At 36.6% G+C, this 26854-nt stretch overlaps 2 protein-coding genes across 8 annotated transcripts in view; one reads left to right on the top strand and one right to left on the bottom strand.

Moving 5' to 3' along the window:
* Positions 1 to 9849, top strand: part of LOC100646324 (thyrotropin-releasing hormone-degrading ectoenzyme) — a 38521-nt gene extending 28672 nt beyond the window's left edge. For all 7 annotated transcript variants that reach the window (XM_048409542.1, XM_048409543.1, XM_048409541.1 and 4 more), the window contains 10 exons: positions 47 to 194; positions 854 to 935; positions 1712 to 1886; positions 2384 to 2570; positions 3292 to 3569; positions 3782 to 3954; positions 7605 to 7772; positions 8400 to 8540; positions 8618 to 8699; positions 8778 to 9849. In XM_048409542.1, the coding sequence (XP_048265499.1) occupies positions 47 to 194; positions 854 to 935; positions 1712 to 1886; positions 2384 to 2570; positions 3292 to 3569; positions 3782 to 3954; positions 7605 to 7772; positions 8400 to 8540; positions 8618 to 8699; positions 8778 to 8942 (1599 nt within the window). In that variant the 3' untranslated portion in view covers positions 8943 to 9849. The remainder of the gene's footprint in view (positions 1 to 46; positions 195 to 853; positions 936 to 1711; positions 1887 to 2383; positions 2571 to 3291; positions 3570 to 3781; positions 3955 to 7604; positions 7773 to 8399; positions 8541 to 8617; positions 8700 to 8777) is intronic.
* LOC100646446 overlaps positions 1 to 21181 on the bottom strand; it is a 53009-nt gene extending 31828 nt beyond the window's left edge. The window contains exons 1-4 of the mRNA XM_020867809.2: positions 21067 to 21181; positions 20754 to 20831; positions 17173 to 17244; positions 16819 to 16930 (exon numbers count right to left, since the gene is read on the bottom strand). Coding sequence (XP_020723468.2) covers positions 16819 to 16930; positions 17173 to 17244; positions 20754 to 20815 — 246 coding nt within the window. The 5' untranslated portion in view covers positions 20816 to 20831; positions 21067 to 21181. The remainder of the gene's footprint in view (positions 1 to 16818; positions 16931 to 17172; positions 17245 to 20753; positions 20832 to 21066) is intronic.
* Positions 21182 to 26854: the final 5673 nt, after the last annotated feature.

Raw genomic sequence — 26854 nt, 5'->3', positions numbered from 1 at the left:
TCGACAAACACCTTGGTAAACCGTTGTAATAGAATTCCATTTTCAGATAGACTCGTCATTGGACTTGAGCGACTCTTTCATCGCCGATGTCCAGCTGCACGTGATGGAGATCGATGGCTATAGCATTTCAAGGCCTTTCCATGAAAATGCCAACTATCATCTGTGGCAATCTCTTAACTACGAGCACGCGAAAGGTAAACCGGCTCACTGTTAGTCTTAAGCTGCGTCTTCACTGAGGCAACAACGAGGAACTTTATGTTACCTGTTGTTGTTACAAGTTCCAAAGAACAACAAGTAGCAGCAAGTAGCGAAAACTATACACTTTCAAGAGACATTTACTCGACGAACAACGAGCAGCAACTTTTGCTACCGGCAAGAGAAACGTGGGGGAACATGGAGGAACATTGGACAACCAACAAGTTCGAGAAACGCGGAACATCGACAGAGAGGGCCGATTGACACTCCTGATCCTGTCGCTTTTCTCAGCAATTACTGTTAAACATGGTGATAATTGACTTTACTTGCTGACAGCATTAGCTATACAGAAACTACCTGCCATTTTGTGATATTAACGTGTGCTGTTGGCACAAACGCGAGAAAGACAGCGATCGAGAAATTAGACGAGAATTGAAAGAGAAAATGAAAAAAAAAGGGAAACCGCAAAAGAAAGTGTTCCGAGTTGAGCAAAATAGGAGTAGATAGCTCGTTGAGAAAATTGTAAGAGGAAAACATAAACGTAGAAACATCAACGGAAGATTGGTGGTTGTTGCTTTAGTGAGGACGCAGCTTTAGGTTGCAAGATATCGCGAGCGGGTAGATCTAATGCCTCTGCATTTTTCGATGCTTCTTGTAGGTGCATGTCTGATACGCATGTTGCATGGCGCGATAGGCGATACCGACTTTAGGAACGGCTACAAGAAACTGATAACCAGGTGGTGGGTATATTATTGGCGAGAAAATGTTTTATGCCTGCAATAGATCGATGGATGGATCGTTTTGATTAATAGCGATTTGTTAAGGATTGACGGCTGTATCGAATTGAAGCTAATTGCGATTAATCATCTTCCTCGTGATTATCCGGTTTTTCATTTACATATGTATTTCCTCTTTTTCATTCGCGTTTTTCTTCGCTCAAATTCCTGCATAATTTAATAATTACGTCTTTATTGCTAGTAAATATGGATAATCAAGATACTATCGAGTAGTTCTACGAGATTTCAGCGGAAGCAATGTATGTGATGATAATTTTATTGTTCGTTCACTGATCTTCTAAACTGAGTCGTCGGTTTATACAAAATTGCAAATTTCTAAGAAGTTACAAATTGTTCAATTGCAGTGATTTTTACTCCAACAATTGTAAACAAAGCACAACTGGTTTTCGTGGTGCGCAAACATCGATAGCATTGAAAAATAAAAGACAGTTGAGATCGGTTCTACAGAATTAAAAATTGCTAGAAAAGATGTTAATTATAATTGAATCGATTTTCACTCTAGCGAATGCAAATAAAATATAACGCGATTTTGATTTAAATGAAACGATGCGTTGAAAAGTGAAGATTGGCTAAGACAGTAAATTATTAGATAATAATTTATTATGCCAGATACGGATATGATACGCAGGATACTGATAATCTTTCGCGACGAGTTCCTCTCTAACAGGTCGACTAATAGAATCTTCAACGTAATAAACGAGGTTTTGTTATTTGATCAGGAAGCACAACAACACGGATGTAACCGATTTCATGAATATTCTGGCGGAAGAAGCAATGGAACTTCCGTCCGGAGTTTCGTTGGAAGACACGATGAATTCTTGGATTTCTCAAGGTGGATATCCATTTATAACCGTCGTAAGAAATTACGAAGAGGAATCCGCCATTATCTATCAGGTATACCGTAGCAAATACCATTGCAATTTTTGTATTAAATTCTATGATTATACAACTTTGAACAGTTTATGCTGTAAATAAGGAGATAATTTAAAGAAAATTTACTCAAGTTTAGATGTAAAAGTAGAATGAAGGACATAAAGTAAACGAAATTCGTGAACGAGATTGTCGTGTAGTTCTCATGTCAGAAAACACGAAACCTTGTATCAGGTTATTAATATAAAATCAACTGCTATTCGATTAAATGAATTAACTATCATATCAAATTAAATTAAATTAAATTAAATGGAGTTATTCTACTGCTAATTTTAGAAATTTTCATTCACGAATGACGGATAATAGATAATGCAATACGCCACAAAATTGTAACGTTGAATACGATATTATACATCGTATGAAGACAGAGATTTTGTTGCCAATATTCTAAATCTATTAAATTTACTATTTTAACGAACTAGCTCTGATTAGGTGTATTAGGAATTAAATAATTCTTTTAGGAACAATTTGCGCTCGATCGTCCATTCGAAAGTATCTCCAAATTCTGGCATATCCCACTGAGTTACACCAACAATAATGGTAATTGGTCGTCTCCTGCTACGATCTGGTTTCCACCTGAACCTAAAATCACGCTGGATGGCATTGGTTCCAATGAATCTTGGGTTCTTTTCAATGTAAATAAGACTGGTATGTGGCAAATTTAACTAAAATATATATTTATTATATTTTATTGAATACTCTGATAAGATTATTAATATTCAAGTATGAAATAATAAGAACAGATTTGTAGTAACTTGTTTACATTATAATTTTTATACTTTCAGATATATATCCTGTAATTTTTGCCTTTTCTATTTGTTTTTTTCATTTTTACGAATGTCATACTGCCAATCTACAGTAAATATGCGATAATTGACACAAACATATGATTCAATGTCAGATATAAATATTTTTTAATTTTCACTCTTTCTAAATTAATCTTTCACGTGAGATCCTTCTGCTGAAAACGAGACCAAATGTGGTATAAGTTGAGTTATATTTGCTTATGGATATATGTACTTAACTGTTACTTATTAAATAAACAAATATGCGCCGAGCTATTTTGTGTCATTTTGATCAGATAAATGGTACAAGATTCATTTCGAAAAAATGCAAAATAAGAAAGCGAGACTTTTTAAACTCAAACTTGGCTTAGATCATGGCTTATCGCGAGCTTTCGATAATTGCCGAACCTTCGGCACGTCTTAGCTTCCAGAAATAGAATCGTTTCTACCTTCTGCACAATTATCGAATTCTTTCTTGTATTTTTACACGTGAAATGATCTTCTTTTTCTCGTTACGCTGTGAATTTGCCAGACACTTTGCTTCGTAAATTAATGGAAATAATTGTACCATTACATTTTTCAAGGTTTCTACCGCGTGCACTACGACGAAACAAATTGGATGCTGTTAAAATTGGCACTTGCGGAGAATCATGAGCTGTTTCCACCAGAAACGAGAGTATCGCTCGTAGACGACGTTTTTAGTTTGGCTGAAATAGGCTTGATGAAATATGGCACCGCCTTTGAATTCATTAAATATATGCAAATGAAGGAAAGACATTATCTTCCTTGGGGTGCATTTATGCGACACATGTTCAAATTAAACAGGCTTCTGTACGAGACTCCGGTCTTTACTGATTTCCAGGTGAGTAACAATATCGATACGTTACAAAAATTACAATTTTAAGCAAAATATCTATTATGCGTAATTCACGCTTTTGAATTATATTTTGAATTGAACGATTCGTCACCGCTCTAGTAGCATGATATGTATAATTAGATACTTTTTAGAAAACGATAAAGTTGAAGAACAATAAGGTAAGCCAATTCCTATGATATTATTGTGTTAAATTTTAGGAATTCATAGCAAGATTCGTATCCCCATTGTACAGCGAAGTAGGGTCAAAGTTGGAAGAAGGATCAGCATTGACAATGACTGCTGTAAAACTTGCATGCGCCTTTGAGCATTCTCAGTGTCTAGATTGGTCGAAAAATGTTTCCGAGGAGGTCGATAGTAATCTACAAGAAACGTAAGTTTTAACGAACCATCTTTTGTTATGGATGTAACGTTGAACGTTCTTGTCTTCATATTTTGAATGTTTTAATTGTACTGTACATATTTTTTCTTTATTTACTTTTTATTTTACTATCAATTCTCGCATTGAGAATTATAAGTAATTTTCTCTGGCGTGGCGCAGTGACATGGCTAATTATTTATAAATTATACTTATCTATAATAATTATTATAAATACGTAAATATTACTTAATCTAAATATCTAGTTAAATCTTGTGCTTAGGTCTAACGGATGTCTTTTTAGTCTGCGGATCTGGTCCGACGTGTTAAGTAATTTAGTAATTAGGGGGTTTCGATGTTTGATGACTCTTTTGCTATATCTATTGCTATATTTTGATATTTCTTCTTTGACTGTGGATATCTTGAGGTCGCGATGTATTGCTTCGTTGGTGACATACCAGAGTGCATTTATTAGGGATCTTGGCGTTTTTGATTAGAAGCATTGAAGTATTTCAATGTTGGAATTACTTGCTATTCCTCATAGTTGAATTCCGTAGGTCCAGACAGGTTTTATTACGGTCTTATAGGTGCTTAGGTTGGAGCAACGGCCAGTGAGCCAATAAAATTTTTTAAGTTTATCCTTCAGTTGCTTCGATTTGTCTGTGATGTGTTGTTTCCACGTTAGTCTTCTGTTCAGAGTCATTCCCAGGTATCTGACTGTGTCCTTATTAGGAATTGTTATATTGTTAATAGTGATCTGAGGACAGGTTTATTTTCGCAGCGTGAAGGTTACATGGGTGGATTTGTTTTCATTAATTTTGAAACCCCATTTATGAAAACACTTTTCCATAGAGTCAAGACATCGCTGGAGAATGGATGAAGCAATTATCGGGTCTGCGTGGGAAGCTAATGTTGCTATAGTTATTTCTGTTGATACTAGTAAATCAGCAGTGTAGATGGAGAACAGCACGGGTCTGAGGACACTACCTTTGGGTATGCCAACTTCTATTGGGAATGTTGTGGTAGTGGCGTCTAAGTATTTAACCATGAATTGTCTTTTGGTTAGGTTGGATTTAAGGATGGAGTAGTAGGTGTGTGGTAGGATTTTTCAAGTTTGTATAGAAGTCCTTCATGCCATACTTTATCGAATGCCTTTATTGAATGCCTCAAGGAATACCGCTGAGCAATATTTTTTCTTTTCTAGGCTTTGGTTGATATTGTGTGTTATGCGATGGATTTGCTCTATTGTGGAATGTTGCTTCCGAAAACCGAATTGATGATCTGGCAGTGTTTTCAAATCTTCTAAGAGTGGAAGGAGTCGAATCGTTAACATCTTCTCGAATAATTTTGACAAAGTAGGTAGAAGACTAATTGGGCGATAGGAGCTAGTTTCGTATATTGGTTTTCCGGGTTTAGGGATGAGAGTAATCAGTGATATCTTCCAGGCCCTGGGATAGTATTAAAGGCGAAGAATTGCGTTAAAAAATTGATGTGATGAGTGCAATCCCTTTCATAGGAAGTTCCTTGATTGCTTTATTGCATATTAGGTTATGCCCCGGTGCATTCCTGGGATTTAAGCGACGGATTAATTCTATAATTTCTACAGAAGTGAAATCCTCCTAATTTCAATAGGAGGTGACATTTGGAAGGGAGAGTGCAGATTCAGTAATTTTGGAGGAATGGGATTTAAATACGTTATAGAGATGTTTAGCAAACAGATTGGTTTTTTCTATATGGCTACGCGCCCATTCACCTTGCGGAGGGCGGATTGGGGGGATTATTTGCGGGGGGCGCGTGAGTTTCCTGGAAGCCTTCCATAGTGAGTAGCTGGAGTCGGCTGTGGGGGACAAATTGGCGAGATATTTTTGAAAACAGTCATTTTTATATTTTTTGATGATTTTGGTTAACTTCCTGGTTGCGTTGTTTAGTTTGCGTTTGTCATCCGGTGTTCTATCGGTCTGCCATACTCTTCTTAGTCTACGTTTCTCTGCGATTTTTTTAAATATGTAATGGGGATATTCGTGGTTGCTGATAGAAGTTTTAGTAGGTATGGAGGAGCGGATAGCGTTTATTATGCTCGTGTTTAAGTATTCCGTGGCTGTTTCGATATCTTCATTTGTTTTTAGTGAAATTAAGGCTGTAGTTGAATGATTAAAGGCTTCTCTAAAGAGCTGCGAGTTGGTGAGTTAGTTATAAATAAAGCCATTAGGTGGATTATCGATTATTCTTGAACTGACTGTTGCTATAACGGGGGTATGGTCAGAAGAGAGTTCCACCAAGGAGTTGATTTGGACATATCTTGACGAGATATTTTTAGTTATGAAGAAGTCAAGTAAATCAGGTATTTTGTTAGTGTCAGTGGGCCAGTATGTGGGTTCATATGTGGTGAGGTAGTTGAGATTGTTGGTGATTAGATTCAAGAGATTTTTGCCTCTTACTGTGACAAGTCTGCTGCCCCATTGGATATGTTTGGCATTATAGTCTCCTCCAGTTATGAATCTATTACCCAGAGCGTCAAGAAAATTATCAAAGTTTCCTTTAACAATAGAGTGTCTGGGAGGGCAGTATACTGCTGAGGTGGTGATTGTACCATGGCGGTCTTCTATTACTACGCTTGTGGCTCGAAGGTAGTCTTTCTGGAATGATGGAAGCTCGTAATGCTTAATGCTGGATTTGATGATGATTCCGGTGCCGCCGTGGGCATTTCCACTGGGATGTTGGGTATGGTAGAAGTTATAGCCGTTTATTTTGAGATAGTTTTTGTCGGTGAAGTCAGTTTTAGCTATGAGCATTACGTCGATCTGCTGTTGTTTTAAGAAGAGTTCTAGTTCAAATTTGTGCTCAGCTAGATCGTTGGCGTTCTACAGAACTATACGAATTGGTTTTATTTTGCTTCTGTGCGTATTAATTTATCCATGAAGAGTGTTAGTGATGAAAGTTTAGAGTGTAAGTCGTTGATTTGTTCTATTTGTTTCTCTATTAGTTTTTCGAGTCCGGTGAAGTTGATATTGTATTGAGAACCTGTTGTAGGTGGTCACTTGGCTAGCTGGTGGTTTAGTTTGACTCTTGTTCGCATTAGTCTTGATTGCTTCCAGCTTGCGTTTTTTTATGTGCGGGTCGTTTGCAAAGAGGGATGTATTGCCCCTTTACCACGGAGGAGGAAAAGGGGCGCTGTTATACCTTAGCTCCGGAGGGCCCGTTTGTGATGTTTGGGCCATCATCGAGCTAGTTAATTCAGTTTGAAATAACTAGTCAAGAGACTGTGTGAACACTTAGCTAGGTTTGTTGGATTCGCCTTCGACAAATGGGCATCACGTGTAGTTTTGTGAACTTCACAGGGTACTGGACACACGTCTGCACGCTTCGGCACTCAACAGCAAACTGATTTCTTAGAAGTGATGACTACTTCAACAAAAACTCATCAAATTATTTTAGAACACAAATCGCAGTTAATATAAATGTGTGCAGAAAAGTGTGTATACATAAATACTCTCTAGGTTCGCATTCCTATGTTCTTCTGTCGCACATAATTATATGCGCATGTAATTATACTATTACGTAGTATCGGAAATAAAATATTATTATTATTGATGATGATTTATTTACAATAAATGGATTGTACAGATGTTGATTAAACAAAATAACAACAAAAGAAATTGTTACAGAGTTCCTTCCTACATTCGTGACACATTTTACTGCACTATTGCGCGTTATGGTACACGAAGGGAATGGAACTACTTCATGGAACGGATAAAATTAACCGAAGATGAGGAGGAAAAGAAGCGTTTGTTATCGTCATTCGCTTGCTTCCAAACTCCTTGGATTTTACAATTGTAAGTGACTATTCACACAATCGCAATTTTATCTTTGATTATCATCCTTAATAATGAATAACTATAAGAATAGTATTTTGAAATTTTCACGTAAAAAACATGTACTTACATATGTGCATAAATTAGAATTTATTGGTACAGGAAATAACATAACATCTGTCATCTTTGTAACATCAATTGGAACGTAATTGAGACTTATGACTTTTACAAATTTAACAAACAAAAAATATATATGATATCATAACACTCGAATATATTTAGGAAATTGTATATAGGTGAAAATGAGTCAAAATATTTATGTGTACTGTATTAGAAGTATTTGAAGTATTTGAAGTACTTAAAGGTGTATATATTTGAACACTTTCTAGTTTTTTAGTTTGTATCCTTATGTTTCTTATGTATCCTTTAGTTTGTACCTTATTATTTATAAATTTAAAAGGCAGAAAGTATATATGATATCATGGCACTCGAATATATTTAGGAAATTGTATATAAGTGAAAATGAGCCAAAATATTTATGTGTACTGTATTAGAAGTACTTAAAGCTGTATAAATTTGAACATTTTCTAATTTTTTAGTTCGTATCCTTATGTATGTAATACTAGTCACGTTTTCCTTTGATAACAGTATTCTCAATGATATACTTCACGAGGAACGATTCGAGGAGGACGAAATGTCGGTAATTTTGAATGCATTTTCACAAAATCCAGCCGCAGCTCAAGTCGCATTTCGGTTCGTTCGAGCAAATTGGCAAGAAATTGCGCAAAGGTACTTTCAATTTTTGTTGCAAAAAGTTCAGTGTACGAAAGAGGAAGCGTAATAGCAAAATGACTTTCCCAATTTAGGTTTCTAGGATCTTATAAGGTATTGAAATCTTTCGTGCTGTCCATGATGAATGGCTTAACGACTGAACAGGATTTACAAGACGTAAGAAACATTAGTATCATGTTTACCTTAAATCACCTTAAATATTTTTTATCTTCTATATGAATTAAATTTTTGCAGCTTCAAATGTTCAGGCAAAACAATTATGAAAGCATGAAAGGAACAAGATATGCGGCAGCGCTTGTCGAAGCAAATGGAAATTTCGAAACGACATGGTTGAAACATTCTTTACCTCAAATTGAATCTATGTTAAAAGAAGAAACACAGAGATTTGCAAGTCCGTGAAAATAGCTGATAAAAGTGAGGGGATAAATATTCTCAAGAGTTGTATTTCGTGAAGCTGGACAAATAGCTTTTCGAAGGATCACACGCACTTTTTACGAATCCCGGCGATTTACTTAAAATATTCGAGTTCTAAGCTTTTTTATTTCGCTTCATTTTTTATTCTCCTGAAAATGCAAACTTGAATTTTGAAATTGAAGTTGTGACAAATTTTAAATGAATTTTTTCATTTGACATATGGAGATGTATTAACATATTCTCTCATTTATAATTTATTAATGTAACATATAAATCATTTCGAATAAATAGTATTGTAACTTTTTAAAATATTGTAGCGAATAGAAATAACTGTTTCTTTTTAATTATTAAATTCAAAACTCGAAATTTCTTAAGATAAATATCTTTATCAAAGTTATCTTTCTAATTAATTATTACGCTCATACATAGACATAAATATATAATAAATATGTAATAATAAACCAGAACTAGTAAGAAAATATTATGAACTTGTGACGCTTATAGAGAAACTATATTAAATCATATAGAAACTATATTAAATAGTCAGTAATATTTCTAAAATATCTTAGAAACGAGTATTACACTTAGAACACTGATTTCCATATAGAAATTATTTGCCTTTGAACCAGCAATACATTTTGTTAAACATTCTATAAAAAATCATGTATATATTTAAAAACATATCTTTACCCATTTTTGTTACACAATATTAATTTATCTTCATGCGAAATATAAACATATAAAAATGAAGTACAGATAAATTATGGAATTTGATTTCCGATATTGTAATCAAGGTTCTGACATTCATAATGTATCTCAATTTTATGCGCCGTATAATTATTGGATACCTATGTATTATAAAAAAGCAATGATTTATGATATTTTAGTAATATTGCATTGTATTGCGTTTCATTCGTTAACACAATTTTTTACTACGGCCACGATGGCCTTACGGGCTACGTGTGCGTAATTCTTAGCCCAAACGTCTAGAGCCATCGGCTGACAGCTCTACTAACGAGTCGATTCAGCTCGGGTAAGGATTTCGCGACGAAGCCTCTCTTTTTAATCCGAACTTTCCTCCTGACATAAACATTTCTGTGACATTGACGGCTGGAAAAAGGAAAAGAACGAGAAGTAAACACATTAAATTGCGACACGTTCGCTAGCGCATTAATTTGCAACCGACCTATTCGGCACATGACACCTGCAGATAGAACCTTCCGCGAGTTTTCTACATTAGTAAAAGCCGTAAGATTCAATAGTAAACAGGAATACATACACACTTGACTGCGCTTAAGTGTTCTAGTTCGAAGCAGTAACCATAGAGAGTACAAATCCAACACGTTTATATAAAGAGTTATAGAAATAATTCTTTATCGTTCCAGAAAAAGGGGCGCAGGGGGCGAGAAATGCTCCAAAACGTTAAAACTAGACGATTAAGCCGGGTGCAAATCGAGATTGTGTCAAACGAAGAATTATAGAGAAAAAGAACAGTGTCCTTGGAGAAATGAGGACAGATAGGGTTCTCAATAGTTTAAAACAGCAAAGGATACTTATATGTCTGCAGATGTAGGGACATCGGACCTTTCTTTGGGAAGATCCCCAATACTTGGACTCGAGGTGACATAACTAGTCGCCGAACGAAGCCACGGTCACGGGATGAACGTTTTATCTAACAGAGGAAGTACCGATGTTGAGGGACACGCTGTATTAACAATCAAGCTCCGGCCAGGAGCAATGTTGGTTTTACGCGGGACTGCCTAGTAACGGCGCTTGGAATTTTGTTGATATCCCCGATCAATATGTAATTAACAAATGTGACCGTATCAGTCTTTTATTTTTGCGATCACCTTGGAGAGTTTATTGATATCGTCTAGGCAGTCAGTCTGAAAGTAACCCAGCGTCTGAGCTAACGTGTCTACGTGTTACAAAATATATTCTATTGTACAAAGAGTTTTCCCGTTGACCGTGGTTTCGTTATTGAACCCAAGAACATTGTCAAGAGCATTCGTTAAACTTATTGTTCGTTTAACTAATTATTCGTTAAACTTTGTAGAGACATATTTATACGTGTAAATACAATCTTTGTTGTGCATCACGATGGCTAATACAAATGAAGAATTATCATGCGCTCGAAATTCTAACGAAAACCCGACATATATATATGTCGGAGATGAAAGAACACCGGAACCCCTCCTTGGATTCGCGGGAATACCGTAACTCTGTAACTTAGATTAAACAAATGCCGCACCGATTATTCGAGATTTATGATCATGAGCTTGGGCTCGAGGCGACAATCAGTCGCCGAACGTAGCCGCGGTCAAAGGGATGAACGTTTTATCTAACAAAGGCACAGAGTAACTCTATACCTCTCTTTAAAAGAAATAGTCGTAGCGATACGTGGCAGTAAATACTTCAATAGTTTCTATCCCGCGGCCCGCCACACGCAGATTTTGTCCTCCGGGTAAGATGATCGCCGGGTGTCGGCATGCCTTTGTGGCGTATGTTTAACTAACGTGAGGACCCGCTATAGATCTTAAGATTTAGTCAAGCGAAGTCCGTCAAATAGACTTTGTTGCAACTACGGGAAGATAGGAGAAACCTATCTTCCACGAGCGTTGCCCCCCATCAACAACCTCCCCTCAAGGGCGGCCAGCATCTCTTTCAAAACGCCGATATGGAGATCGACCAATTAGCAACAGCGCTAATTTCCCTCTCCTTTGGAACGAAAGCTTTCTTTGACGAATTCGAGGATCTCATATCCTTAGACCCACCCAATATAGTTTTCCTCGACGACATCGTCGAGACGGAGAGTCATTCTTTCGTACGATCTCATTGACGAGTGACAGTACTATCTTACAACCAGTGAATACCTCACGTCTAGTTAACAAAGAGTTAGATTTGAACTGTGCGAGAACATCGTTTATCATCCCGTGACCGCGGATTCGTTTCGAACCTAAAGTCATTATCACTAGTGCTACGAGTGCCTAATCTTGTTAATAAGCCTAATAAACTCTTCATTGTATCACGGCAATGGCTAATTCTACTGAGAATTCATTAAACGCCCCACTCCATAATCCTGACTTCAATCCGACATATATATACATATTATGGAGTAATAGGGTTGTAGCGGCACTCGACAGCAAACTTCCCAACGGTGTCTGTCCCGTGCCCCGCTACACAAGGACTCTACCTTGCGAACAGATGATTGCCAGATGTCGATACACCCTCTCCGAATATTTTGCAGCGAGCCTAAGGACCCGCTATAAATCTTAGGATCCATGCAGCTAAGATTCTCTAAAATACCAATTGTTACGGTTTGCCGATCATCTTTCAAATGAAGCATTCAAGTAAACTTTAATTTGTGGCGGCATCGACCACGGAACTTTCCAACGGCTTCGCGATACAAAGAGCTATGCCGTCAAAGCGCAATACCGACGTGCCCAATCTACCATCGATATCTCTATATTTCTTTCGCCGAATTCTCAGAAGAACGCATACGCGGCGACCGCCGCGGTACATCTAATAAACACACGTGTAGTAGGGATATCGAGGGGCGACAAAGGAAAGACTCCGTGGTTTCGAACAAGCAAGTCTATCTCAAGCTGTGAAGTACGACAGGTCTCGCTATAAGCAAACCATTAACCAAATCTTGATCGTTACATTTCTGTTCTGTTCTATCGCGAGTCGCGAGGCAAGTTGGAAGACGCCGATCTGAATTGTCCGCCCGCAGTCGTACGTAATAGCGTAATCCCTCGACATCTGTGCATCATCTCGACTCGAACCACCGCGTAAAGTATCGCGCCGAGCTTGAACTTGTAATCTCTAACCGATATCTGTACCGTGCTTTCGGCGCGCTAGTGTATACCACAGACATAAGCAAATAAATTGTTATTGTTAACGACACGAGTGATTCTTCTAGACCTATCACGCCCATCACCTCAGGGTGTTTAAATAATATGTATGTAAACTTCCTAAGAGTTCAAACGCGGATAAACAAAAGGACTTTCTCTGTTAACGGACAATGTGACCTTATTTGTCGTTACGGATAACCGATTTTCCAAACAGTCATTACACAGACGGACGGTTAGAGAAAAAGAAGGATTTCGAACATTAGAAATAGACACGGTCACAAGAAAGAAATTTTTATTTAGAGTATTGAAGATTGACAGAGGAGGAGTGGTAGTTTAGGACGTGGAAAATCGATTCTCGATTATCAAACTTAGAATCGATCCCTAGATTATCCAAATTTGGACATTATATGTATATTGGGAACAAATACATTAGAAATGACTGTGGTACAAATCACGCAAGTGAGAAAATCATGCTATTGGGTCGGGGGTCAGAAAATCATGCTATAAATGTCATCGAGGGGATACACCGCCACGACAGACGAAGTGTCCGTTAAGACCATTATTGGCGAATCACCATATCACCAACTCCTGGCAGAATTTCCGGACCTCACCTGCCCACCGATTTTTGGAAAAGAGAGGACTCGACACGGTGTGGTACACCGCATCGAAACCACGCCTGGCCCGCCGGTCTACAACAAACCCCGCCGTCTTGCACCTGATCGACTTAAACAGGTAAAGGAGGAATTCGAGCTCATGATCGAGCAGGGCGTGATGCGACCATCGAAAAGCCCGTGGGCATCACCTCTGCACGTAGTGCCGAAAAAGGACGGAAACCTGCGACCATGCGGCAACTACCGTGCGTTGAACGCCCGCACCGTACCCGACAGGTACTCACCGCCACATATCGAAGACTTCGCGCATCATCTGCACGGTAAGCGTATCTTCTCAAAGATCGATCTCGTCCGCGCGTACCATCAAATTCCGATTGCGCCCGAGGACATCGAAAAAACCGCGATAGCAACACCGTTCGGTCTTTTCGAAGCAACAAACATGATGTTTGGACTTCGGAACGCCGCGCAAACATGTCAGCGATTCGTCGACGAAATCACACGTGGACTCGATTTCGTCTACGCGTACATCGATGATTTTCTTATAGCATCGGACGACGAAGGTCAACATCGCGAACATTTGAAAATTCTGTTCAACCGCCTCAATAATTACGGCGTCGTGATAAACCCCACGAAATGCGAATTCGGCGTGCACGAAATTACTTTCCTCGGTTACTCGGTAAACTCCGACGGAATTAAGCCGCCGCCCGAACGTGTCGAAGCGATTATAAAATTGTCGAAACCCGCGAACGCTAAACAACTACGTAGGTACCTCGGTATGATAAACTTCTACCGACGTTTTATACCGGGGGCCGCAAAAACACTTAAACCGCTCAATGACCTGTTAAAAGGCACGAAAAAGGGCAACGCGCCCATCGAGTGGTCGGAACAGTCGGAAAACAGCTTTCGCGAATCGCAACGTGCTCTCGTGGATGCCACGATGCTGGCGCATCCGATACCAGGTGCGACTATCAGCCTCACGATAGATGCATCCGACTACGCAATGGGTGCAGTATTACAACAACGCGTGAATAACGAATTGCAACCGCTAGGGTTCGCAACGAAATCTCTGACCCCCGCTCAGCAAAAATATAGCGCGTACGATGGCGAACTACTCACAATATACACCGCAGTCAAACACTTTCGACACGCTTTAGAAGGCAGAGACTTTGTAATATATACCGACCACAAACCTCTTACCTACGCGTTCAGGCAAAAGTTAGAAGAGTGTTGGCCGCGACAATTTCGATATCTAGACTACATCGGGCAATTCAGCACCGATATACGTTACATAAAGGGGCTAAATAACAATGTAGCCGACGCTCTGTCACTCATCGAAGCAATAGGGAAGGCCGTGGATCATCAAAGTCTCGCCGCCGCGCAAGAAAACGACAACGAACTAAGCGACATTGTCAACTCCGGCACAACCGCGTTACAATCCTACCAATTGTTTTACGGCTGGCACTTTCCAGAACTTGGAAAGATTATTACAGATAATATAGCATTTGTTAAAACAGTAAAAGTAATTGGAACAAGAGAAAATACTATAAATTCAGATTTATATGAAATATTATCAGAAGATGTAGAGGAAAAAGTAAAATAGGCTGCTGAGATATCTATGGGAACTGGGAAGCTTTAGCAGCTAAATTTCAATAACTTAATCGCATAAATGTCGAATATTTAAAATATCATCTTCAGAGATTTTAGTTCCCATAGATATCTCAGCAGCCTCTTTTACTTTTTCCTCTACATCTTCTGATAATATATCAGATAAATCTAAATTTATAGTAATTATAAAAGTAATTATAAAAAAAACTGGAATGTAATTCTGTTGAGGCAAATTTTAATCAACAGCTTTTTACTCCAATCTGAATTTATAGTATTCTCTCTAGTTCCAATTACTCCAAGTAGTTGGAACTAGAGAGAATACTATAATTACTCCAAATAGTTGGAACTACAGAGAATACTATAAATTCAGATTGGAGTAAAAAGCTGTGGATTAAAATTTGCCTCAACAGAATTACATTCCAGATTTTTTTATAATTACTTGGAGTAATTGGAACTAGAGAGAATACTATAAATTCAGATTTACCTGATATATTATCAGAAGATGTAGAGGAAAAAGTAAAGGAGGCTGCAGAGATATCCATGGGAACGAAAATCTCTGAGGACGATATTTTAAATATTCGACATTTATGCGATCAAATTATTGAAATTTCTCAATATAGAACACAACTATATGATTGTCTTAAAGCAAGAATGTGATGGCAATGGCACCAAATTTAACTATTCTTGTCGGAGAGTTAGTGGAAGCTCGTCTAATCTCACATGCTGGGTTTTTAATTAATCTTGCTAAGCATCCAGCATCTGCTGTGCAAATACTTGGTGCTGAAAAAGCTCTCTTTAGAGCATTAAAATCAAAAAAAGATACTCCGAAATATGGTTTAATTTATCATGCTCAACTTGTTGGACAATCTTCAACAAAAAATAAGGGAAAGATGTCCAAAATGTTAGCTGCTAAAGCTTCATTAGCAACTAGAGTAGGAAGGGATTAAACCTAAAAATCTTAGATTAAAGATATGATTAGCAATAATATTTATATCTATTATATTTTGGATATAACGGAGTAGTAGTCTCATTTCATTCAAATTTTAATATCTCTATTTTTATAGATCTTTATATTACCGCATTAATTTGTAAGCGATTCTTTCGTCAAAACACATCTCTCAAACACAAAGAGTTATTTAAAACTTGATTTGATTTAGAATCTGCATGCCGCTTAGTGTTTTCTTCCACGTGAAATTTAATACACCTTAACGGACAGACAAAATTAGAGTTTGATATCTTCATATTTCATATTACTGTGATACTATGTGCTGAATGTGGAACTCAAATAGCTGTTCCATCGTAAAATAAGAAATAGAATTAAATATAATCTTCATTAGCATCATGATGGTTGGAATAGTAATTGAAATTTTCATAGTAATAAAGTCTAAGGGTATCAGATACAAAATACTTAAACGAAGTCATTTTGTTATATATTTCAAAATCAATAAATATGCTTGTATGGATGCTTAATCTTTGCAGTTGTATTGGATATAATTTGATTTTATAATTATGACGAATATGTATATCGCGTAATTTTCAATCATATATACATATACTAATCATCATTATGTTACTGATATAAATTCTTTATATTATAATATGTAAATATTATATTCATATATTAATGCCTTTTAGAAAGGCGACTTGCAAGATAAGTTACCATAAACAGATAATAAAGCACAGACAAGAAAATGTTAGTACTTACGGGAGAAATAAATACCCGTGAACACCATGCTCGTCGAAATTTCTATGTCAAGTTTAATGACCAGACGAAAAATGCATTCGACTCACTATTAGATGCGACGTTGTCATTGATATTGATGTGATGCAAGGAAAGTCATTATGAAGCCGCTGCCAAATAGGAATTCTCGAGTCCGTGAAAAAAGCGAAAACTGGAAAAAATCTGTAAGAAATCATAGAATTTTATATGTGATTGATTTTTAAACACAGTGTTAGTTATTTGTACAGTTTGAAATATTGAAAGAGTGATCTGTTTTAAACGTAAGATTTTTATGCAATATCCAATTCAAGAATTTAAAAGTTTAAAGCTTGTTGAATTTTCAAAAAGATTCTCTTATTTAATAATAATTTACATAAAATACAAGTAATAAAATTAAATGAAGCACAGAATACAAAATTACTTACATTCTTGTCTTTGAAAGTTTTACTAGGTCCTTTCCAGGCATCAGCAAGTAGAAGAGTAAAGGAGTGAAAAACCTTTAATAAAATATGAATTATTAAAATTTGTTCTAAAAAAAGACAATGATGATTGCTTAACAAAATTAAAGGTAGTGAAATATTTCTTTTTTTTTTTTAACGTTTTTGTCGTGATGGACGGCCCTGTGGGTGACCGACACCTCCTTTTAAGGAGGCGATTGTTCCCGCGACTAGCGCACGGGATTGCTGTTCGCCAGAGACCAGCCTGAGCCTGTCATCGGCTCGCTTTGGTCTCTTGTGTCTCCTCAATATGGTGGTGGATACAATTTGGCGTAATGAAACATATGAAATATTCTAATTTGTTCTCAAAAACACATCGTTAATTGTTTAAAAAGTTGAATATAATGAGAAGTTAATTTTCAAACTTATAATTTTAACAAAAAGAAGAATTGGTATTGTCAAAGCAAATCTGATTAAATTTAGTATAAAGATTAGAACTCTAACATACAAATTTAGAATTTAGAAATTGAGAATCTAATGGTTTTTAAACAATGTTCATCATTTTTATTATATATTTCAATATTAAAACTTAAAGATTCTATTTTAATAGAAATTAAAAATATCGTTGACCATCGAACAACATGGAGGTTAGGGGCACAGTCATTTCGCGTAGTCGAAATATTTATATTTATTTATAATTTTATAATTTTATAATTTTTGGCTCTCAGAAAACTTAACAGCGTATGTGCATATTTGTATATGTACATACATGTCTTATTACTCTATTTCTACAATAAAATAAGTCAGAGGAAAGAAAATGTTATTAAGAGAATTACTTACATTTAAGAAAAAAAAAAGTATTAAAATACCGAAAAGAACACTAACGTAAGGAATGCAGATCTAGTTGGTTATTTCGTATAGACTGAATATAATCATACAAATAAGCACGGCGTTTGGCTGGTAGTGTCATATACACAAACAAAACAGTACGCCAGTGTCGCCAGTCTTCTTTCCAACACAACAACGCACAATACACATAGTAGACATGCATGTACTAATATGTATATATTTATATTATTTATACGTATATTATATTTTTATGTGATATTGTGATGATCGACATTTGATTGATCTCGCATAGTCAATAATATGGATATTGTTTGCCTGATCGCCTTTAAGCAACGATATCTCATGTTTTTTTATTCACATGCCCTTAATTTGCCTGCTAATTCTAGTTTGTTACAAAGTCACGTTTAATATTATACAAGTAAATACACAGTATGTACTTGTGTACTGTGAAAGTACATAGAACGAGTAAAAGGCCTGTGTACAAACAAATCCTTGTTATTCAAATATAGTTCAAAGAGAATACGAATAATAAAATAAATAAAAATATAATATATAAAAATACTTACATTCTTGAGATATAGGAGAGACTACGATTCAACTACCGAAAGCAAATGTTAAAAAAGAAAAATAAAAATAAAAATCCACATACTGATTCTAATTTCATGTATTATTGATTTAATTAAATTGTTTTTATATTCCAAGCAGTCTAAATAATATTGAAATTAATACTAAATATTATTAAATATTATTAAAATGAAATTTTTAATATTTTTCTTCCCCTTTCTTCTAGTGACTGTTCATGAAAATAATGTTTCTCCAAAACTGCAAACTAATTATTATTCTACATATTTAAGTATAGGATAAAGATACATCACATTGTACACAAGAATAAAAAAATGTATAGTTATTATATTTAACACCAGAACTACCACACCAGTCAAATCGACTGGTGTTACAATTTTATTTTAAAATTCCTACGTCTTGTTATATCTTTTTTCAGCAATGATATAATGACTTTCGCAACGATAACTAAAAGAATAATATAATGAATTTTATTTTCTTTTTTATGTATTCAAACTCAAAATAATTTTGTATCAAGGCTACTTATACCAATACCAGTCAAAATGATTGGTACTTGTCAAAGTGTAAAAGGGTGCTGTAATCTGTTTATCGAACCCCAATTAACCAGTTTCCTCGTTTTGTACAACTTCCCGCAAGTTTTTAAAATTTTTACTGCGTGTCATTCAATATGATGATATCAGTTATCAGGAAAATTCCGGATCGATCGCTGGATCGCTAGATGCTAATGCTACATGTTATGTACTACATAGCATGGAATCGCTTCTGTAAGAAAATAATAAATCAATAAATATAAAAATATTCTATTATTACGTATCTTGTAAAGACCAGTCATTTTGACTGATTTTCGTAGAAGTAGCTTCGTATTGATAGCTCTAGTGTTAAGATATAACTGTATCGAAAAATTGAGGGCCATATTGAATATTCGTCGTTATAGTTTCGAATATATCGTACGTGACTACGGTGTAATTAAATGCAATATATATGTCGGATTGAAGTCAGGATTATGGAGATGAGCGTTTAATGAATTTTCATTAGAATTAGCCATTGTCGTGATACAACGGAGAGTTTATTAGCACGGGCTTATTAACAAGATTAAGCACTCGTAGCACTAGTGATAATGACCTTAGGTTCGAAACGAATCCACGGTCACGGGATGGTAAACGTATGTTCTCGCACAGCTCAAGTCTAACTCTTTGTTAACTAGATGTGAGGTATTCACTGGTTGTAAGGTGGCACTGTCATTCGTCGATGAGATCGTACGAAAGAATGACTCTCCGTCTCGACGATGTCGTCGAGGAAAACTATATTGGGTGGGTCTAAGGATATGAGATCCTCGAATTCGTCAAAGAAAGCTTTCGTTCCAAAGGAGAGGGAAATTAGCGCTGTTGCTAATTGGTCGATCTCCATATCGGCGTTTTGAAAGAGATGCTGGCCGCCCTTGAGGGGAGGTTGTTGATGGGGGGCAACGCTCGTGGAAGATAGGTTTCTCCTATCTTCCCGTAGTTGCAACAAAGTCTATTTGACGGACTTCGCTTGACTAAATCTTAAGATCTATAGCGGGTCCTCACGTTAGTTAAACATACGCCACAAAGGCATGCCGACACCCGGCGATCATCTTACCCGGAGGACAAAATCTGCGTGTGGCGGGCCGCGGGATAGAAACTATTGAAGTATTTACTGCCACGTATCGCTACGACTATTTCTTTTAAAGAGAGGTATAGAGTTACTCTGTGCCTTTGTTAGATAAAACGTTCATCCCTTTGACCGCGGCTACGTTCGGCGACTGATTGTCGCCTCGAGCCCAAGCTCATGATCATAAATCTCGAATAATCGGTGCGGCATTTGTTTAATCTAAGTTACAGAGTTGCGGTATTCCCGCGAATCCAAGGAGGAGTTCCGGTGTTCTTTCATCTCCGACATATACATATATTTTTTTATTTATTACATATAGTATACATTACAGCACGTGACTTTGTAACAATAAAGCATGGCGTATTTTCTCTATACGTTAAGTAAAGCTGCGCAATAAGAGAAATAGCGACGCGCAGAATGTGTTCAAACCTATCTGTAACGTCTTTTTGCAAATAGGAAAAAGCTATCGAAATCTATTATCGAGTTTAAAACAAGCCGAATCTTACCATATCTGTATGAATATTTTCCAGATCCGTGATCGATCATCGTAATATGTATTTGAATACATGTGATCAACCAATAATCTGTGAAAAAGAACATACAAAATATTAAAATAACGGACAAATTATATAAGAATGAAACAATAATCAATGTTACAATCTCATTACACGTAATTAATCAACGTATCATTTGAATTTGATGAAGGTTCCTCATAATCAAGCAATAATTTATAGAGAAGAATACACACAATGTTGAAATAAGCGTATAGAAAAAACAAATTGTATAAAAATGAAATAATAGTTAATATTAGATACTCACGAAACGAGTTTACCGGCAAATGTGTCTACCAAAATGTGTCTTAACCTAACGTCCAACCGCTTTGATCTCCAAGACTAAACTGATACCTCGATTTATATATCGCCCCGGTTTATGGTGACGAGGAGTGAAGGTATAGGGATACACGCCGGTTAAGCGTGTACGATTAGGACTCGACAAATTCTTGAAAAACATGTTTTCAGTAGCGACCTTATTACATCCCAAACAAAGAAACGATATTAGACTGAACAAGGATATGTTCGTAGAACGTAATACGCGTCAGCTAATATCTCGAGATATTTCGATAAATTGCAACGAACAAAATATATGTATTTAAAGCGTAAGAACCTGCGCACGAGAATTTAATCGACTACAATTTAATCGATTACAAATTGCAATATTAAAAATTTCAAGGAAAGTTTTGTTTCGTTGGAAATTCATGGAAATTACTATTTTTTAAGCTGGTATGTTATATTTTTTTACATTATTTGATGCATTTTTCTGTAGTTTTCTACAAAGAGGTATTAGGATATTTAGGTTAGGCACGACATATGACCAGTTTAAAACATATTTTAACTGTAATGTAAAACATATCGTATGAGAGAGACAAATAAAGGCAACGGCGTGCTTTTGTTTTGTTTATGTTTTCGATCGAACGAAACAGTTTAAATTTGTTTGATTTATCAAATTTATTCATTCCGTTTTAGATTTTTAAAATTTATTTCGTGTTTTCTAAATATATTTTATATTTTAACGAATTTGATAGGAAATGAGTTTCTAGTAGAAAGACGAGAAAAAAGATTTCTACGACAACAAGTTTTATTTTTCGAATGCTTTTATCAAGTATAATTACAAAATCAAGCAACAAGAATCTCGTCCTTACATCGTGTAGTCTTAGAACAACAACATCGTCAATAATTTATAGGTACATATTTAACAAACGATATACATACATAGTAGTTGTATCTAACGATAGTAGTCAATACTCGGATAATTTTCTCCCTTATTATTTTTTCTGCTCGTTATTTTTCTCATTTTAAATAGCACTATCGCTATACAGTACATTCGTTTAGTATAATTATCGTTATAATGTAATCATATCCTTACTCATCCTTAGCCTACGTCACTAATATTTCTCAAGTATGGAATTGTTAAGCTATCGTTTATTAAGTTACGCATTAAAACGTGTCAAGTGGTCAAAGATCGGGACGCGGGTGTCGATATGAATGAGTCTCAGACGGTCAACTCATAATGAAGTGATAAGAAGAGGAATTCTGGCAGTTCTGGAAGTGACAAGTTACTTTTCTTCCTTTCAATCGTTCCACGTTAGCCTATCGCTTGGCTCGAAATGAATTTTTCTTCTTTGTTGCTCCCAGAATATCATAAATGAGTGGACATTTTGGTACGTCGTGTCGAGTTTTCGCGAGTCGATAAGATAATTGAAAAGAGCAGATTTCGCAATGACTGATTGTTTGGTTGTTTTTCAACGTTTATTGTCATTATACGATTTAGGCTTGTCGCGCGTTTCCTTCTATCGCGAAAAAGTAGTCGTGAATTTAACGAAGCTAGAAATGAACGATTATCGTTGAGCATTGGTAATTCGTGAATTTTGCCAAGGAATCGCAGATTCTCCGACGTTATGTTACAATTTTCGCGAATATCAATCCGCTCGCACGAGACGCAACTAACGATCATTTTATCGCTATCATTTTATCATCGATAAAATTCCAATCGCCTTTGTTAGACGGTTCCACGTAGCGGCGACATTGTTTCTACCCGGAGTTTGATTATTAATATTCTTGTTAGGAACATGATACATTTACACTGTACATGTGAATGTGTGTGTAAGCATCAGAGGGCGTCCAGGCTTTAGTTGGGACAAAAGACAATAGTCAGTCGTTAGAAATATCTGGAAGAGTCGGTTGACAACAAGCGTCCGTGCGAGTAAGTTTTCGAGGTCTTCACAGTATAAGATATATGTATAACTGTTGTGTGCTAAATAAAGGAAATTATTTGTATTTCCGAATCCCTCCTATATTTTTACGTGATAGCAAAGTGTGGTTTATAGTTTTGCAAGTTATTTAGTGCGTGGTTTTTCAATCTTGCGAGTTAGTTCAAGTGAGTTTCAGTAAGGGAAGAAAGGTTCAAAGGATATAAAGAAAAAAAATATACTTTGAGCACGTAAGAACGCTTGAGTAAGAGATAAGGAATTAATTAAAATGGAGAGATCGGAAATTATGATACCTATATTTGATGGTGAGGATTACGGTATATGGATGCAAAGAATAATGATGTTTTTCAGGTATAAAGAATGCGAGATTGTCACAACTAGAGTGGAAACCGAAACAGACAGTGAAGACTGGGATAAAAAGGATCTGAAGGCAATAAATATAATCTACAGTCATCACAAATAGACAATTGGAATATATTAGAGAAGAAAAAACAGCGTATGAAATTGTGAAAAAGTTCGATGAAATGTACTTGAAAGAGTCGAAGGCACTACAGATCGTATGTAGAAAGAGATTGGAAAAGATAAGACTTGATAACTACAGTGATTCAGCATCGTTCTTTAGCGATTTCGAAAAATTAATAAATGAATTAAAAAGTGCGGGCGCACAAGCGAGTAAGAGGGAAAAACTAAATTACATGCTGAATACGTTACCTGAAGAATACAGCTACATAGCGGATATAATAGATGCATTGAAAAAAGAAAATCAAACGATAGCATATGTGAAAAATGAAATTGAAATAGCGGAGAAGAGAAATAAGTCAAATCGAGGAGAAATGCAACCCCTTTTCTGCAAAAAAGGAAGGATGCTTCAGATGTGGAAGAGTAGGACACTTTGCGAGAGAGTGTCAAAATGGCGTCCAAGCGGGAAACAGTAACAGTTATTGGCGTGGTTCAACATGTGGTCGCAGCAGAGGAAGAGTAAACAAAGGCAATACGAGCAGAGGACGTGGAAATTTCCATCATCAATCAGCAACCGGCACGAGCGAGGATGGCAACTCAAGAGCAGGCACATGGTTAGCAACGGCGCACGCAGCACACAGCAGCGAGGTGAACGAGATAAGTGTTAACGAAATAATGTGGCTATTAGAAAGCGGTTGTACAGATCACATAATTAACGATGTCAATTATTTTGATAAATCTATCGACCTTAAAGAACCGGTAAATATATATTTGGGCGATAATAGATCGATAAAGACAACAAAAGTAGGAAATGTTATAAGCTACTTTGAAGTATTTGGAAAACAAAATAAAATAAATATGAGTAAAGTTTTTTATGCGAAAGAAATGTCCGCAAATTTGATTAATTTAGGCAAGTTAACAGATAATAAGAATACGGTTACTTCAAAAGAAAATATTGCAAAAGTAATAGATGAGGACAATAAACTTACAGCTCTAGCGTTCAAAGAGAGTGGGACATATAGAATTTTTCTTTTATTTTTTTTTATTTATTAGAATATTTACAAACAATTTTCGTTGAGAATTTTCAGTAACTTCATTTGGCGTGATACAATGACATGGCTTATAATAGTTTTATATTGTTGGTTCTAGTAGAATCTAAAGATTTAATCTAGAGGGTATTTTCTTTTTAGTCTGCGGATCTGGTCCGTTGTGTCTAGTAGTTGGGTGACTAATGGGTTGTGATGGTTGTTGACTCTTGCGTTATATCTGCTTCTGGACTTGTGTATTTCATCTTTGACTGTAGGTATCTTGAAGTTGCGGTGGATTGTTTCGTTGGTAACATACCAGGGTGCATTTATTAGGGATCTTAGCGTTTTCGATTGGAAGCGTTGGAGTATTTCAATGTTGGAATTACTTGCTGTTCCCCATAGTTGGATTCCGTAGGTCCAGACTGGTTTTATTACGGCCTTATAGAGCGCAATTTTGTTCTGCGTGCTTAGGTTGGAGCGACGGCCAGTGAACCAATAAAATTTTTTAAGTTTGTCCTTGAGTTACTTCGATTTGTCTACGATATGTTGTTTCCAGGTTAATCTCCTGTCCAGAGTCATGCCCAGGTATCTGACTGTGTCCTTGTTAGGAACTGTTATATTGTTAATGGAGACCTGTGGGCAGGTTTGTTTTCGCAGCGTGAAGGTTACATGTGTGGATTTTTTTTCATTAATTTTGAAGCCCCATTTATGGAATCACTTTTCCATTGAGTCGAGACCTCGCTGGAGAGTGGATGAGGCTATTATCGGGTTGGCGTGGGACGCTAATAGCGCTGTGTCGTCGGCAAATGTTGCTATGGTTATTTCTGTCGATATTGGTAAATCGGCAGTGTAGATGGAGAACAGAAGGGGTCCGAGGACACTACCTTGGGGTATGCTCGCTTCTATTGGGAAAGTTGTGGTAATGGCGTCTACGTATTTAACCATGAATTGCCTTTTGGTTAGGTAGGACTTTAGGATGGAGTAGTAAGTGTGTGGTAGGACTTTTTTAAGTTTGTAAATAAGCCCTTCGTGCCATACTTTGTTGAATGCCTGTTGAATATCAAAGAATACCGTTGAGAAGTATTTTTTCTTTTCGAGGGTTTGGTTGATATTGTGTATTATTCGGTGGATTTGCTCTATTGTGGAATGCTGCTTCCGAAAAACGAATTGATGATCTAGCAGGGTTTTCAGATCCTCTAGGAGTGGAAGGAGTCGATTCGTTAGCAACTTTTCGAATAGTTTTGACAAAGTGGGTAGAAGACTAATTGAGCGATAGGAGCTAGTTTAGTTTCGTGTATTGGTTTTCCGGGTTTAGGGATGAGCGTAATTTGTGACGTTTTCCAGGTTTTGGGATAGTATTCAAGGCGAAGAATTGCGTTGAAGATTGAAGAAATGAGTGCAATCCCTTTTACAGGTAGTTCCTTAATTGCTTTGTTACTTATTTGATCATGTCCCGGTGCTTTCCTGGGGTTCAGACGATGGATTAATTCAGTAACCTCTAGAGAAGTGAAAGGTTTAATAGGAGAGACATTTGAAAGGGAGAATGTAGGTATTCTGTTATTTCCGGAGCGGTATTGGAGGAATGAGGTTTAAAAACGTTGGATAGGTAGTTGGCGAACAGGTTGGCTTTTTCTATAGGGCTTCGTGCCTATTCGCCTTGCGGACAGTGAATTGGAGGGATTATTAGCGGGGGACGCGTGAGTTTCCTGGAAGCCTTCCATAGTGAGTAGCTGGAATCGGCTGTGGGGGACAAATTGGTGAGATATTTTTGAAAACAATCATTTTTATATTTTTTGATGATTTTAGTTAACTTCCTGGTTGCGTTGTTTAGTTTGCGTTTGTCGTCCGGTATTCTATCGGTCTGCCATACTCTTCTTAGTCTTCGTTTTTCTGTGATGTTGTTTAATATGTAATGGGGATATTCGTGTTTACTGATAGAAGTCTTAATAGGTGTTGAGGAGCGGATAGCGTTTATTATGCTCGTGTTTAAGTATTCTGTGGCTGTTTCGATATCTTCCTTTGTTTTTAGTGAGATTGAGGCAGAGGTTGAGTGATTAAAGACTTCTCTAAAGAGCTGCCTGTTGGTGAGTTGGTGTGAATGGGGCCATTAGGTGGGTTCTCGATTAATGCTAAACCGACTGTTGCTATTACGGGGGAGTGATCGGAAGAGAGTTCAGTCGAGGAGTTGATTTGAACATATCTAGGCGAGATATTTTTGATTATGAAGAAGTCGAGTAAATCGGGGATTTTGTTAGTGTCAGTGGGCCACTATGTGGGTTCATATGTGGTGAGGCTGTTGAGATTGTTGGTGTTTATGCTTTTCAAGAGGTTTTTGCCTCTTGCTGTGACAAGT

This window comes from Bombus terrestris, chromosome 10, assembly GCF_910591885.1.
Source record: "Bombus terrestris chromosome 10, iyBomTerr1.2, whole genome shotgun sequence".
NCBI classification, from domain to species: Eukaryota; Metazoa; Arthropoda; class Insecta; order Hymenoptera; family Apidae; genus Bombus; species Bombus terrestris.
Note: the sequence above shows the minus strand (reverse complement) of the source record. Positions and strands in the feature narration are given on the sequence as shown.